The 17,648-nt window shown below is 38.8% G+C and overlaps 1 protein-coding gene across 1 annotated transcript in view; it reads left to right on the forward strand.

Moving 5' to 3' along the window:
* Positions 1-565: 565 nt before the first annotated feature.
* The window catches only part of LOC149180336 (erythroid differentiation factor-like protein), a 109,989-nt gene continuing 92,906 nt past the window's right edge, over positions 566-17,648 (forward strand). The window contains exons 1-2 of the mRNA XM_089413853.1: positions 566-1,246; positions 1,390-1,493. Coding sequence (XP_089269979.1) covers positions 984-1,246; positions 1,390-1,493 — 367 coding nt within the window. The 5' untranslated portion in view covers positions 566-983. The remainder of the gene's footprint in view (positions 1,247-1,389; positions 1,494-17,648) is intronic.

The raw sequence follows: 17,648 nt of genomic DNA on the forward strand, positions 1-17,648 counted from the left end.
TAAAAGAGCAACTTATTGTTAATGGAATCAATTTCTTGCTAGGACTTGAGTTTTCCCAATTGACTTACCATGACAAATTGGAAAACATAAAAGAATTAGCTCAACTTTTTGTTAATGGTATCAATTTCTTGATGGGACTCTAGAGTTTTCAAAATGACTTACCATGACAAATTGGAAAACAGATTAAAAAAAAAAAAAACTCAACTTATTGTTAATGGATCAATTTCTTGCTAGGACTTTGGAAAACATCCAAATTGACTTACCATGACAAATTGGAAAACATCCAAATTGACTTGCCATGACAAATTGGAAAACATAAAATATTAGCTTTTTAATAACCACATTCTCGTACAATCTTGATTCTAGCTATATCTCACCATGGGATGATAAAAACACCTTTAATTTTAGTTCGTGCTTGCTCGTGTACATTTTTGATTTTAATAATCTGTTTATTACATCCTTCAGTTTTAGTCCGTGGTTATTTTCCATAAAAGCTTGTAAAAATCGATATTAAAGTGTTTTTAAATATTATTAATTAACTTGCACCTTATGTAATCTATTTTCATTTTCTCCATCCTTCAAAACGAGACTCCGAGTTAAGATAGTTTATTTTCCCTGGAACATCCCCAGATGAAATGATATTGCTGACTTTGGTTTTGAAAATGCTGCGGATGGATCATATAATCCGTATGAGAAGATAATTTTAATTCTCAACCTTCCAGATCCTTCTTGCCTCTGGACTAGTTGCTCAGTTACCCTCAACTGTTGATTGTAAGCATGGAATCGATGCTATTTAAGCCGATGACCGGCATGTGCATATGGAGCTTTGGAAGCAGTAGGGGAAGAAGTAATTTGTTTTGATCGGAAAACAAAGCAAAACGGTGGAAGGCATTTCAATACCCCACGCTCCAGAAAATTTATGATTACGGCAGCGGCAAAAGGTTGAATGCCATATATATATTTAGGGTACTGGAGAAATTGAGATGAATGGACGGCAACTACAATTGCGGGCGAAGGGAAGGGAGGTTCAAGGAATGGCGGAGGAGGAGGAGGAGCAATTGCAATGTGTGGGTAGATTGGAGGTTCAAAAGCATAGGCAGGTGGGATTCATCTGTGGGAGTCTTCCTGTGCCCACAACAACATACGAAGATGAAATTTTCAATTGTGGGGTTTCTACTGGTTTTTTCACATCCCAACAGGATGCCCTTATACCTTGTTCAATTGGATCTCACTCTCACACTCAACGGTAGGCTTTGTCCATCCATTTCTTTCTTTCTAGGGATTTTCAATGAAAATAGAAGATGCTCATCATTATCGCTGGTTTTTTTTTGGTCCACATATAGGGAGGATTTTCAATTTTATTTATGGGTGGAGTTATTCTTTTTGCAGAGTCAGCGCCCCTCGTTATCGTATATTACCTACCGAGACAGACCTAAACACGCCTCCCGAAGAGGTTGTACCAGTCTCTCCAACTCCACCCAAGACAGAAGGAGGTACACAACACTAGCTCCCTAATCCTTCTCGACCTTAATTCGAAATATTTAGACTTGATTTTTGCAGGGGATTTGAAATGATTGGTCTTTTTGGTTCTCACAATCTTTTTGCTTATCATGGGAGGGAAAAATAGAGGTTTTGTATAGAGAGGGCCTGGAACGGTTATAAGTTATACCTTGTAACTGCTTGGCTCGGATGGAGTCATGGTCATGGTCAGGGGAATATACACTCTGAAGCTGGTTCAAACAACATTATGGAAGACCAGGAATGACATTCAGACATCCCTTCCTTTTGCCATGCAAAGGAGAAATCTTCCCCCGAGTATAGCAAAGGAAAGGGGTAACCTTGGAAAGGTCCTTTGGCATTCACTGGAGGACCTTCTAAGACGCTAAATGTTCTTACAGAGTTGATCTTGGAACATATGATATCTACAGACATAGAAATAGAATGAGAAAAGGCACACATTGGAGATTTATATTTATGTCAATATTTGCATTGATCCTTTGTTCTTCTCTTTCTCACAGCTTTGATTTCTGTTTGGTGTGCAAAAATTTCTTAGCTGAAACAGTGTGCTTTGAATAAATTACTTATTTCAAATTTGACACGTTACCACGTGACATTTTTTTCCCAGAAAAAAACTTTCATTCTCTGTTTCAAGCAAAAATCAAATACAAATTTGTAAAACCCCTAGTCTTTAATCCCCGACAAATATTCTATTTAACTATGTTAATGATGCCCGAATGGACAAGTAAATGTCAATGGGTCAAAATACCTGGAACAATTGTAATATGTATTTTATTTATATAAATTGCCAATGATCGAAGAAGAGACCCTGATGCCTGAGAGGGAAGCTGTAAGGGGGATTGGGAAGTTTCCATCTCACCTGAATTAAATGTTCTGATTTTCTGATTTGGTAGTTGAACGACCTAACTGCTAGCAGTTATGAGAAGGAATGGGAGTGGTACCTAATTTCTCTAGAGGTATGGGCTAGTAATTTGTTCCAGAGAACTCAGATTGACCATGCAGCTCAAGGAGGGGACTTGAATTCTCATTCTGGCAGAGTGCGTGGCATTAGAAAAGTAAATGGCAGTTGTATGTGCACATAGTAGAGGGAGAGAGGGAGACAGAGCAGAGAAGATAGCAACTAGTGGAATGTGTCATGTATGTGAAAACTTGAGTAACCATTGGAGTGAACTAGAACCACATGTGGATTTTAAGACTGTTACTCTGAGCAGAAGGTGAGAGAAAGTCCTTCTGGGTTGCAAATGCCCCTGTGGAGTTGTGGACTATGTCATTGGTGAGGGAAGTCAGTGTTGAAGCCTTCAAGTTGAGCTAGAGGCCAGATGGATTGCCAAGAATGTTTGTTGAAGCTAGGCATGAATGCAGTTTTTTAAAGTTGTGCACCAAAATCAGCTTGTTGAAGCTGTGCACAAAAAGCTCTAAGAAAGGGAAGCACTTAGGGACCATTGGATTAGTGAAGGGCTCCTTTGTGCTGTGTAGGTCCAGTGTGGCCAATTATCAAGAAAGCTTGTTGAAACTATGCACAAAAAGCACCAAGGAAGGGAAGTATCGAGGGATTATTGGTTTAGTGAAGGGCTCCCTTTGCGCTATGTAGACCCAGAGTGGCCACATAGTAAAATATAACAGGCCTTGGCTTAGTGGTTGAAAGACGCAACGTATTCAATCCCTATGTATGAAAGAGAGTAGCCTTCATGTTCTCTACCTTGATTGGAATTTTGTTAAACCTCGAGTGAGGCTTCCACTCTAAGCATTGGCTCTAGGTCAGGGGTGGCCAACTACAAGAAATATTGTAGTGTAGTCGAGCTTACGGGTGGGTGGAGAGTGGCTCTCTTTTTTCAATTTCTAGCAAGCTCGAGTAAGGTAGATATTTGTAACTATTACTCTGTTAATGAATTGAATTTGTTGTTTGGCATTTCATAATTATTGATATGTTGGATTTTTGAATGTGTTTGTAATTATAAGCTGAAACTATGAGTAATTGCGCTTGGCTTCTAGCTATAAATTCATTTATTACATAATATTGTGTGCATAAGCAATCTTTAAAATATGTTACCTGTGATAAATATGCAATATAGGTTTATGATATGAGATGGTAAATTTGGCTACAATAGTTGTGTAATGTTCACATGTCTATGCCTACCTATTAATAATAATGTGCTCTTATGATGTGTTATACATAATCAAAACATTGGACTAATGGATTTTTAGTCTTTGTTATTGTTAATGTTTATGGCTGTACAAGTATTTTTGCTAGTATGTTGTTGTGGTTGAGAAAATAGTGGAGGACAACCCCCTCAACCACTTGGATTGCCACGATGGTTGGTTGGTTGTGAAAGAACTCTTAGTGAGTTTTCATCGAGAGAGCTTGGTCTACTTTAGACAGAGTAGAGAAGCTCTGAATGTTGTTGTTTATGATTAGAAGGCCCTATTGACGATGTGTACCTAGATGTGGGATTCAGAGCTTGATTGAAAAGGGAGGACTTAGAGAAAAGAGTCTTCATATAACATCTAATGAAAAGTGTTAAAGAGTTAACTGAAAAATGTTAGTTTTTTGTAGCATCAGATGGTGTTCTAGTCTCAAACTTTGTGGAGAAGCTAAAACACATGAGTTCTCCAAAACCCAGAAATCGTTCCTGGGAATTCCACCTAGAGATAGTTCAATTAAAGCAATTGACCATCATTTAATTTTTTTCTAAGAAAAATGGTTAATTAATAGTAATTAATTGAGAAATGTGAGAGTTCTCTAGAAACTCACACGAATCGATTTGGAGATGATCTCAACCATTGATTAAGCTTTAATCTTGGCAATTGAAGTCTCAACTGGAGATTATAAGAAGAGGTCGATGGGTAGATGGAGAAACACATAGAGTGAGACACAAGAAGAGCGAGATTCCTTGGTAGAGGTCGAGTTTTCCCGCCGCAGTGATTCAACAAAGAGAAGTTCGAGCTAGAGAGGGGACGCAGAGACAGTGAGGGGCAGAGTCAGTGAGTTCGGAGGAAGTTTTACAGTTCTAAAGAGTCAACTACAGGAGGGTCGAGTTTCCTCAGTGAGGTTGCCCAGGGTTTGTGCAGAAGCTTCAAAGGCAGAGTTCGATTTGGCCAGATAGAGGATTGATTTAGTAGCTGGAGGTCAGGAGAATCTCCAGAAGGACCAGTGAGTCATTCTCAGAGGCTGAGTTGGGTAGACGACTTGATCAGTGGCAGCTTCCAGGTAGAGCGTTCGATGGCCTGTGCAGGGTTGACGTAGGGGCTTTTTGTGGCTTGTTTGTGCTAGTTTTGGAGCTGGATCAGTGCTAGGTGAGACAAAATTTGTCTCACTAATTTTTGTGGTCAGTTTATCTTGTAGAGGATTGCCAGTATTTCGACATCCAATTGTACTCAAAATTTCTCACTCTTGCATAATAATAAAACCCTTAGCTATTGCACCGATTTTCCCACATTGGGTTTTTTCTGGGGACAAATGTCCAAAAATAATTGTCATTTTTATGTGTGTGCTAGTATTTCTTAGTTCCTATTGTTACTTACACAATATTTTTTATCGTGAAGAAACTGCAGTGTCGATTATTCGTTGTTTGCCGTAGCAAATAAGCTGCATAATAATTAACTAATTAGAAGAATAATTTCCAGTTGCTGCATTTCAAGGAATTTTCACGTGGTGTCAGAGCATATTTGACAGATAAGATGCTCAGAGTCGAAGAAGAAAATTTTCGCTGTTCAGAGGGAGCAACAGCACAAATTTTTCGAAGGCTGCACAATATGCCTAGCTAGGCAGTACGAATTACTAGACAGGGTTCGATTTTCCAGTGGCAGAAGGCAAGAAAGTTCAATTTGTCCAGGGAAGCGATTCCAGTAGGCAGAGGGAGCAACAACTTAGAGCAGATTTCTTGTTTGGGCGCAATAGGGTTTTGAAGTAGCAAAAATCAATGTCGAGTGGAAGAGAAATTGCACACACAAAGGGAGTTTCTCTCAGAGGGTTTCTAGTTTCCGAAATCTAAAATTTCCTGTTACAATTGGCAGTAGTAGTAGGCAAATTTTCTCACTCCAGGAAGGAGTGCGAATAACAGTGCTAGCAGCCTAGTAGGTGAAATAGGGAGATTTTTGTCCCAGGCCAAAATTTTGCAATGATGGCTTCAGTAAGACTCCGAGATCAAGACAGATTAGTGGGCCCTCAAACTTTTGTATCTGGAAGGCTAGTATGTCCTTCCTCCTAGACGAGTATGGTCTGAAGATGTATGCAGAACGAGTTGTAGCCGTGCTATAGATGCAGACAAGCTAGCTAATTACAATAAGGAGATGGCCATGGCAAAGTGGTTGATTCTCGATGGTGTTCAAGATCATATTGTCTCACATGTGGCGACCAAGAATACGACCAAGTAAATGTGGGATGCTATGGCCTCACTATATTAGAATCTTTTCGAGCACCAAAAGATGTTCCTGAAGGAGAAGTTGAGGAATGTTTGTATGCAAAAGGGTGAAGGCGTAGACCCCTTTTCTCACTAGAATTCAACATATCCGGGATGAGCTTGTAGCCATAGGAGAAACGCCTCAAGCTATAGAGCTTGTGCGTTTGGCCTTTAACAATGTCACCAAGGAGTGGGGGACCCTCTTCCAGGGCATTCCGGGATGAGATCAGTTACCTGGGTGGGACTGGATGTGGGCAGATCTTCAGCAAGAGGAGATGAGGCGAACTCTAGTAAAGAGCTCCATTAGTGGTAGTAGCAGCAAAGGGTTTAAGGGTGTGAAGGAGGAAGAAAATGTGGCCCTTGCATCGAAAGGGAAAGCAAAAGGTCCTAGTCAGGGACAAGGCTCACAGGGAGAGAAGAAGACGAAAAAGGATCTATCCAAGATCAAATGGTTTAGGTGTGGCGAGTTTGGTCACTATAGTACTCAGTGTCCTCAAAGGAAGAAGGACAAGAAGGAGAAACGAGATTATGCGGCAGCATCCGCAAAGATAGATCAACTGTCTTCCAGATTACAGGACTAATTCGCTTTGTATGCAACTATACCTCTAGGCGAGAGGTGGGGAGACATAGAGTTCTAGACTTTAGAGTTGCCCAGAGCTTGGTAGGGTCCATCGAGGTAAGCATCAGATGTTGTTTTCTCTTGGATCATTACCCTTGCTACAGGGGTCCACAGTGTTCAAGTAGCAGGAGGATCAATGTCAGTTGGTGGAGTTTGTTCCAGAGTGACAGTTACAGACTAGTTGCAATCAAATGCTGAGGAGCGCAGAGCAATGTTGATAGTAGTGCATGACGCACATTGCAGAGTCAACAACAATGTAGATTTCCCAGTGGACAGTGCAAAGGCTAGTAGCAGTCAGAGACTCAGGAGATAGTTGCAACACAAAGACACTGTTGATTTAGTATTTAGTATTTTTAATGCTTCTAAGTTGCAGTAGTTGTAGTAGCAACAACAATAATGAGAGTGAGTGTTAGTTGAATTGCAGTGTAGATGCAAAGTTGGCAGCAATACAGGTTGTACAATGAAATGTCAGCGACAACACATGCAACATGGTTAAGCTACAGTCGATAGTGTAGGTGAATCAGAGTTAGCGCAGTGGTTGGTGGACAGTGGTAGACAACTACAATTGTTAGACATTAACAACGTGTATGGAGGATGTTATGGAGATAGTTGGATAACACCTTCCTTGCTAAGAGGGAGTGTTAGTTTTTGTAGCATTGGATGGTGTTCTAGTCTCAAACTTTGTGGAGAGGCTAAAACACATGAGTTTTCCAAAACCCAGAAATCGTTCCTGGAAATTCCACCTAGAGATAGCTCAATTAAATTAATTGACCATCATTTAAATTTTTCCTAAAACTGGTTAATTAATAGTAATTAATTGAGAAAGGTGAGAATTTTCTAAAACTCACACAGATCGACTTAGAGATGATCTCAAACATCGATTAAGTTTTAATCTTGGCCGTTGAAGTCTCAACTGGAGATCATAAGAAGAGGTCGATGGGTAGATGGAGAAAGACACAGAGTGAGACACATGAAGAGCGAGATTCCTTGGCAGAGGTCGAGTTTCTCAACTATAGTGATTCAACAAAAAGAAGTTCGAGCCAGAGAGGGGACATAGAGATAGTGAGGGGCAAAGTCAGTGAGTTCAGAGGAAGTTTTCCATTTTTGGAGAGTCAGCTACAGGAGGGTTGAGTTTCCTCAGTGAGGCTGCACAGGGCATGTGCAAAAGCTTTAGAGACAGAGTTTGATTTGGTCAGACAGAGGGTTGATTAAGTTGCTGGAGGCCGGAAGGATTTCCGAAAGGACCAATGAATCATTCTTAGAGGCTGAGTTGCGCAGACGACTTGATCAGTTACAGCTTTCAAGCAGAGCATTCGAGGGCCTGTGCAGGGCTGACGCAGGGGCTTTCGTGTGGCCTATTTGTGCTAGTGCTGGAGCTGGATCAGTGCCAGGTGAGACAAAATTTGTCTCACTATTTTTTGTGGCCAGTTTATCTTGTAGAGGATTGCCAGTTTTTCAACATCCAGTTGGACTGAGAATTTCTCACTGTTGCATAATAATAAAACCCTTCGCTGCTGCATTGGTTTTCCCACATTGGGTTTTTCCGGGGACAATTGTCCAAAAATAATTGTGTCATTTTTATGTGTATGCTAGTATTTCTCAGTTCCTATTTTTGCTTCCGCAATATCTTTTATGGTGAAGAAACTGCAGTGTGAATTATTCGTTGTTTGCTGCAGCAAATAAACTGCATAATAATTAACCATTGAGAAGAATAATTTCCATTTGCTGCATTTCAAGGAATTTTCACAAAGAACTCTTGGATGGTGTGAGTGTGTTGATGGACTCAAAGTGGGGATTTGTGTGACCTTCTAGATATGTAAGTGGCCTTCACCAGGCTAGTTGGGGAATGGAATAGCTATGTTGTATCCATGCCTAGACCGTTGATCGGTTAGAAGGTTGAAGTCCTCAGATGGGGGAAAACTATGAGCAATAACTTCTTTAGACTCCTTGGAGCAAAGGCCTAGTAATTGGTTGTGAAATGAAGGGTTTTGGATGCCTTCATGGTTGACGAAGACTTTTGTGTGTTTAGAATTTTTTGCGTAGATCATTGCCTTCTTAAAGCCTTTTTCAATCCTTGGATAGACTGAGAAATTCTCTCTGTGGAAGCCTATTTATTTAGAGAAATTTTGTGATTGAGTTTGGAAAATTCGGGGATTGGAGGTTTTACCCTCAACTTGGTGTCACATGCGCTGGTGGGGAGCTAAAACAGTGGGCATAGCGAGAAAGGGCTAAAAGAAGCAAAGGTTGTATTTGGAAATCCAGAGAGTTTGACAACATAATATTCTAATATGGTCGATGTAGATTAAAGGCCATAATAAAAAAGGTATCTGGATTTTAGAACATTGTCGAGTAAACTGTTACATAAGTAAGTGATCTAGATTAAGATAATGTGCACAGGTTGTTGGAGAAAAGATATCCGGGCATGTGGAACAACTCACAAGTTATCTTATTCCAAATAGCTAGATGCTAGGTGAGAAGTTCGAAAGATTTATTAGCTAACAGAGACGGGAAGTTCAAATTCTATTAAGTAGTGGAGGACCAAGTGTCAAATTTGGTTGATAGTGTGTGATTCAAAATTTGTCAAGTGCAATAGATGGTAAAGTAGGATATGCCAAGTGATTGATCGAGGATCTGGAGTCTATTGAGATCCAGATGTTTGGTCATTTATTTGAGGGAGTTGGTGAATGGAACTTTAATAAAAAGGGTCGGTCGTTGGATGTCTTGGATGTGGCAACACTCTACGCAGGAGGGAATCAGATGCCAAGGTTACAAAGAGGTATATTCAGATATTTGAGCATCCAGAGAGAATTTGTACACGATCTTAACAAAATCCTAAATGTCGGTGCTAGATGACAACCATGTCACAAGATCCATCGAACTTCAACCTTGAGGTTTGAAATTTGGTGAACCTAATTTTTTTTTCAAGGTTCGACGAACTTCATCGAACCTCATAGATAGTTACCAAGTCTGTGGATCAAAACTCATAAACTCATGTCACAAGCAATGTTATTAGAATCGGATTGGTCATCGAACTGATAGACCCTCTAGACCAATAACAATAAAAAAAACCAGACCAAAAAGCTTGTAAGCCAAAAACACATAAAATATTCAAATTTTAAAGAAAAACATGTATATTCATGTGCATCCATAGGAATTCAAACCATTTATACATAAATAAGTAAACTTTTTCATTTATATTGCATGTAACGGTGCACATAATCGAAATAGCACGAGATTCAAGAGCTCTGATAAGAATTTCGGCATGGCGACGACGAAGATGAGTTTGAAGAAGTCTGTGTTCGTCATGGTGAATGAGCTATAGCGGGGGACCACGGGGGCATACACTGGTTGTGAAAGTAGTGATTTCGAAACTGATGCTGTAGAGAGCGTGACCTAATGGTTCTCAGTTTCGCCAAATCCGCATTGCAGAGGGCATTGTGGGTGAGGATATTGGGGTCCTCACTTTGACCGCCAGAAATGAACAAGATAGGATCTCGATTGCGGAATCACAGGTCTCAACAAGAGTTTTCCACGAGGCTACCTAGACCGGCCTAATGGTCTTGGCTAGACTATTAACGAAGATCTCTTCTCATAGACCAAAGAGTGAAATCCCAGCTCATGCACAATTTCTGGTTTTGGTTGGATCCGACAAGATCTCTATCTCACTAAAACACACGCTTATTTACAGATCTGACAAAAATATGATGGATCTGCTCCCCCAAAAGGCAGATCTGCCCTCGCCTCAGCCAAATCTGGAATTTCGCTTATGTCTCGGCCCTTACTCGGGATTGAGCCCTATCAATCCTGCCCACAATGGATTTAGCAACTGGTACAAAGTGGATGAAGAAGGAAAGAGATCTATAGAGGAACTTTCTGTTGCTGTCATAGTCTCCAAAGATTTGCCGGGGGATTTAGCCAGCCTAATCCCTAACCCACAAGACCATGCACTTGGAAGTAATGAGAGCCATTCTGGCCCTGCCGATAGGAGTTTGTATCCATGCTTCCACCAGATCAAAAACAAGCAACAATATACAACAATAGCAGAGAACGGTGGGATTGCTTTTGATGAGGGCCTTTCTGGATTGAGCAATGAGAAACCTCCACTGCATATCACACAGGAAGGCTATGCGGGCCCATATTTGAAGACACAAGCAATAGAGGGGGGTCCATTTCGACCAGATCTAACAGAACTTGAGTACCTTTCAGCAGATCGAGCTCCGTCAAGGATAGATCCATCCAACACAGTGTCAGATCTGATACAAATTTTAATTAGAGCACTACAAGGTTGGATTGTCTACAAGTGGATCTGGAAGGGGAGGCAGATACAAGAATTAAAGGGTGAAATCCAAAATTAGTTAGGCATATTAGTAAGTTTGCAAAGTTTGATTTATTTAGGACAAATTCTGCAGGATAATCATACTACAAGACTATGGCATTCCTTCAGAATCGACCATCATCCTCAATCTGCGTCTACGCGGTGGATGCTCCAGAACCAGCTGAAAGGGTACAAGATCTTTCAAAGATGCGGTCAAAGGGAAAGAAGCCCAAACTAAACCAACACCACCTATAAAACTACCTGGACCCTATATCGTGGAGCAGAAATCCCAGATACTAGCCTTGATAGTCTCTCTGCCTTAGGTAAATGAACTTTATGCAAACTTTCATACCAAAGCAGTCATATGTAGATTTAATGTTTTTTGGCCAAAATCATATACTTTACACCAATGGATATTCTCTACACGGACAACGAATTGTGATATTCATCTATGTTCCAAGGGGTATTTTATTGTTAAATTCGACACAGTCCAAGACAGGGATTATGCCCTTAACGAGGGACCATTGTTCTGGGGCAATGCAGGACTTTTCATGATCTCTTAGTTCCCAGGTTTTGATGACACCACTATGGTGGTATCTAAAATGCCTGTATGGGTTAGGATACACAATCTTCCACTACACTTTTAGCATCACAAAGTATTAGAAGGAATAGGGAATTCACTGGGCAAATTTCTCAAGATTGATGCAGATAGAGTTTCAAGAAGCATAGTTACCTTTGCCAGAATATGTGTCGAAGTAGATCTGAGTCAAGGTTTACTTGACCACATAATACTAGTCCATAACAATATACAATGGACTCAACCACTTGATTATGAAAATACGACATTTCGTTGTCGTAGCTGTCAACAAACAGGTCACCTTCACAGTGCATGCCCACAAGCTAAAAAAGATCCCAAAAGAAATAAGAAGCAATCCCAAAAGCCAAAAGGCTGGCAACACACTGAGATTAGAGAAGAAGTAGCAGATGAAGAAGAGACAACAGAAAACAATACAGACAATAATGTATAGATAGTACAGAACAACCCACAAAAGGACAAGATAGATCACAACTCGACATTAACACAAAGGCCCAACAACTCTTCGCAACAGTATGAGCAACACACATCAGGGAAAGATATAAGTGGCAGCAAACGAATTCATGGATCCGAGGGATCTGTTTTTGACAGAATGTCAAACTAATACTAATGAGAATCAAATGTCTATTGTAACATCCACTCCCAACACTGGAGGTTGGCGAAAAGTTGAAAAGAAGAAAGGTAGGAAAGAATAGTCAGTCTTTTATGGTTTCTAAGAAATCAGAACCTGCTATTATTGCATATGCTCATTAGCATCTACAACATGTAATTTTGATAATTTTTAATGAATAAAATTACGATTTTTCCAAGGGAAAAAAAACCAAAATAGCACTGGGTGCAATATATCTCTGAACCGAAAATACATCAACAAATAGGCCCTAGATGGCCTCTAGCATAAAAAAACCTCATGCTACAACAAATACCTACATATCATTAAAATCTTTGCATATATTGGGATTTTTGTCATCAATATCACCTCTAAGCATTAAAATAAGATAGAAAAAGCTTAGCATGTCAAGTCAAGATTTTGTTTGAGTGATAGATACATTTTTAATAGGATCATGATAGAGGAGTTCAATAATCAATGCCACTACCATCAAGGTACATAGAGGGGTAGGTGCTCTTGATTAAATGCTAGTTCCATACCCTTGTACATGACAAAATCCAATGGAAACATTGCAATCCCCCCAATTCTGAAATCCTAAAAAATTGTTAAGTTTGTTGGATTTTGAGTGGGATCTAAAATTTTACTTTCTCCATATGAAATCCAATGAGTTCAGAACCACTCTCAAACATCCCGAGTCAATTAATGCTAATGTTAAAAACTTAAAAATTTAAGTAAAAGTGATCACTTTTCCTTTAAGAATTTAACATTACCGTTATTTGCATAGCATTAGTAGGGAAATATGGTCAAATACTAGGCTTACCCAGCCATAAATCATTACTTTAAAAAAAATTGTGATCAAAGGGTCCTTGATAGCATGTACAAATCAATGGGTTTGGTACTGAATTGACATAGTAATAAATCATTACTTTAAAAAAAATTGTGTTTAAAGGGTCCTTGCAACATTGTACAAAATCTGCGGGATTGATACCAAACCAGCGGGTTCAATGAAAATGGGCCAGTTCAATACTAATTCTGTCAAAAACGGTTTGGTTCACATGTTGGAACCGGTTTTTTCCTCCAACCGGTTTTGATCGGTTTGGTTCGATCTTGATAACATCGATCCACATACAAGACCACATAAATAAATTGATCACCAACTAATTGGAAATACACATAGTGATCATCTTTTCTCCTTATGAAACCTTGTCCCAATATATAAGTATCAAACTTTTGATACCACATTCTTGGAGATTATTTTAATCGATTCAGTGAATTTTTCAACATGCAAATCAACTCTTTCTTTTCCTTCATTGCAAAACCTTTTGGTTGTTTCATTTAGATTTCTTCTTCAAGATACCCATGTAGAAATGCTATCATTACATCCATCTACTCTACTTCAAGATCAAAGGCAACATCAACATACAAAGAAATCTAATAGAAGCTAATTTAACAACACAATATTTTTTTTTCCTCCAAAATCAATTTCCTCTAACTGGGATTATCCCTTTGCTACTAATCGAGCTTTGTACTTCTCTACTTTACCTTTTTCATTCAACTTCTTTTTAAATTCTCATTTGCTAGCAACGAGCTTTCTTCTTGCTGACAACTTGACTAGATCCCAAGCCTCATTCATATCCATGGTTGCCATTTCTTCAATCATGGTCTTCTTCTAGAGTTTACCATTCTTTGAATTCACTACCTCCCTAATTGTTTTGGGATCATTATTAGTAATAGACAAAGCAAAAATAGATTGAAAGTTAGGTGGTGTATACCTTTTTGGTTGCCTTTTTTTGTGAACCAATCTTCCCAATACTAGAGTATGAGGTTCTCCTTGTTGTGATTTTTGTTCTTTTGTTGAGTCACACTCGTCGTCCTTCAACTCAAACTCTATTGAGTTTGGTTCTTTCTCCTTGGTATGACTTCATGTTTGGAAACATCTTTAACCTTTTTGAAGACAACATCTTGAGTGTAAACAACCTTCTTGGTTTCCGGGTTCCAAAATTTATAACCTTTTATACCATCTTTATAACCAATAAAGATACACTCTTCATCTTTATTATAATCCATCTTAGTCTTATTTTCCTTTGGAACATGTACTATGCAACACAATTAAAAACTTTGAGATGTTTAAGAAAGGGTTTTTTAGTATTCCAAGCCTCATATAGAGTCTTGTCGACAAATTTTGATGAGGGTGATCAATTTACTAGGTAACATGCAGTATCCACTGTCTTTACCTAGAATTCTTGTCTTAAGCTGGCACCACTACACATGCTCCTTAATTTTTTAATTAGTGTTTTATTCATCGTTTCTGCAATCCCATTTTGTTGAAGTGTGTATGGAGTAGTCTCCTACCTTGCTATATTGTGCTTCTTACACAATTCCTTGAATTCATTCCTGTAGAACTCTCCACCATTATCTATCCTCAACACCTTTATTTTTTTTGTTTGATTCTCCACAAGAGCCGTAAACTCTTTAAATTTACTAAAGACATCAAATTTTTTTGGGGGGAAATAAATCCATATGTTCCTCAAGAAATCATCTATGAATAAAATATGGTACATAGATTAACCTAATGATGGAACAAGCACAGGTCCAAACACATCACAATGAACTAACTCTAAAATTCCCCATGCTCTTGTAGCACCAAATGAGAATCTTACTCGAATATGTTTACCATATATGCATTGTTCATAGAAATCAAGATCTAGTGTACAATCAACATAACTTCAATTGTATCTTTACCTTGTAATGCTCAAAGATCCTTCTCTCCAATATGATCCAGTCTTCAATGACATAGCATTTTTTTTCTCCAGAGACAATACAAGTGTTTTCTTCTTCTACATTTTCACAAACAATATAACTATTACCCCCATCATTGATGGTGCTTCCCAACAACTTGTATAGAGTTCTAGATCGAACTCCCCTTAGCAACATCATTGCTCCTCGAACCATCCTGCAAGTTTCCTTTTCAAGCGTAGTGTTTAGACTTGAATCACTCATCTTGCTTACTGATATCAAATTTCTAGTCAACTTTGGAATGCGTAGAGCTTTAGGGAGTGTTCGAATCCTTTTGTCCTTGACCATCGACTTGACATTTCCTTGTCCTATGATTTTATTTGTTGAGTCGTTTCCTAGGAAAACATCACCTCCATTATACCTTTCATATTCACAAGACAAGTCCTTGTGGGGAGTCATTTGAAAAGAAACACTTGAGCTGATCAACCATACATTATGATTTGCATGTGTACTTGAAGAAGCCAAGTAGACACCCTCTCCTTCCTTTGAGGAGTTTTTCCCCTCTGTGGAAAGCGCATCATTAGATCCCTTCCCTTTATCAACACTTTTTGTTCTAGAATATTTCTTTTAATGCCAAACTTTACTACATTTCTAGCATTTCCTTGAGGAATTTCGTAGAGATTTAGATCTCCCACTTGATGACTTAATTTTATTTCTATCCAGGAATGTTTTCTTACAAATAAGGCATTTATGCTCTGACTATTCAAGGTTTCCTTCTCATTTCTTCCGATGACAATGATAAAACACATCATCAAATTTTAATGTGGCCACTATTACTACCAATAGCTACAACGAGACTATCCCATGAATTTGGTAACACACACAATAAACTAATGCAATTATCTTCATATGAAATTTTAATATCTGCAGACAACAATTGATGAACCACACTATTGAAAGCATTTAGATGCTTTGTCATCGAGTCTCCATTGCTCATCCTTAGGAGGTACAACTTCTTTTGAAACAAAAGTTTGTTTACCAAGGACTTAGATTGATACAAAGTCCCTAACTTATCCCATAGAGCCTTGGCTGTAGCTTCTGTTGAAACATTTAATAACATTGAATTTGAAAGACACAATTGGATTATGTTTTTTGCCTTGATATACTCTCTTAACTTTGAAAACACTTGCTTGTGCTTGAGTGGGGTCTACCTAGAATGTCATCTTCTCAAATTTTGATTAATCTACCATTTTTGAAGACCCATGTCAATTGAGCTTGAATTAAGGGACTTGCTTGCTTACACAATTTCCATATTGATGATCACCACTCTTCTGATGAAGATTGATCTACACGTCTTTTCCTGCTATTGTAAATATATTTTTTAAGCACGGTTCTTTCCACTATTTGGATTTCCCAGCGATAAAACACAACGAAATTCTGGCTCCCATGTCTATGTTCATGAGTTTTCAGTCTTTCATCTCTAAATCTCCATTATCTTTTGGGGTTCAAACTATATTCTGTAATTCTAGCTTATAAGGTGGAATTGTTTAGAGTTAGATTTTCATCCTTGCCAGTGAAATTCCTAATTTCTCTCCTCCAACTGGTGCCAATTGAGTTGAACATCGATAAATTGGAAGAGCTGATAGGAGCAACTTAATGAGAACTATTCTATCTGCCAAGTTCAATCATTGTAAGGTGCACTATTGCCTTCAAAACTTTTGATTGGGCATGCTACATTTTTCCACATTGTCGAGGTTGGATTGCCTAATGAAATCAACATTCCTAAGTATTTGAAGGAAGACCAGATCGATGAGCTTGGAAATTCTAGGATTCTTGGGATATTTTGAAGTTGTTGGTGATTTATATTCCATCCATATATATGACTTTCCCCTTTTTTATTTGGCCCTCTTAAGGAACAAGGATTTCGTCAAGCACAACTTTTGCAATGATGGTTGTTCCTCCTAGAAGAAAGGTGTCATCAACAACTCGAGGATGATTTATGTCTTTAAGTCGTCTTGCAATACAACTTCCCCAAAAGTGTGCTAGAAATCCTTTCCAAATCTGCCATGATTATATAAAGTAATGGTGAAAGAGGACATCCTTGCCAGGCACCTCTTATGCTTTGGAAGAATGACGCGGGCTTGCCATTCACTAGAATGGCATCCAAGGGGATCTTATACAATACTTCACCCATATTAAATGACTCAGCAAACCCAAATTTACACAGGACATTAAATAAAAAAGATCGACATACCCTATAAAATGCATTTGCGATGTCCATCTTTATTATCATCCCTTTTTCTATTTTTTTCCTGTGAGAGTGGATGGCCTCTTTTACCAATAAAATATTGTCAATAATTTGTATATACCACCTTGGCTGTCAGAGATGAGATTTGAAATTAGTATTTTGTAAGAGGAGTTACTCAAAGAGCTGGTTTGGAATCTTGAGAAGGGGGGGTTGATTTCTTTGGGGTTTAGAGCTATTAAAAAAGAGTTAGTGCAACCCCCAAGCTTAAACTTTGGGATTGATTTAGCATATGTCTGAGGTCTATTTTGATTAAAGGTCAACAAACACATAAGAAATGGATTGGAAATCCATTTGGGCCTGGGGCTTTGTTAGGCTCAAGACCTCATATCACTTTGATGATCCCCTCTTCAACGATTTCTTTGGAGCCCTTATCACTTTGATGATCTCCTCTTCAATTTTCTTTGGTTAGTTCCTTATTTACCCTTCCTGGACACCAGGAAGAGATTTGTTTGGAATATAGCCATTGGAGCATCAACATCTTTCTCATCCTCCTTTGAGTCTAGGAATTTGAAATGGGATCTAGCTTCTTCCTTGATGGCTGCAAAATTTG

The sequence above is a fragment of the Pinus tabuliformis genome, chromosome 3_2 (genome assembly GCF_031772625.1).
Source record: "Pinus tabuliformis cultivar Carrire ecotype Pingquan chromosome 3_2, CPIR1, whole genome shotgun sequence".
NCBI lineage: Eukaryota > Viridiplantae > Streptophyta > Pinopsida > Pinales > Pinaceae > Pinus > Pinus tabuliformis.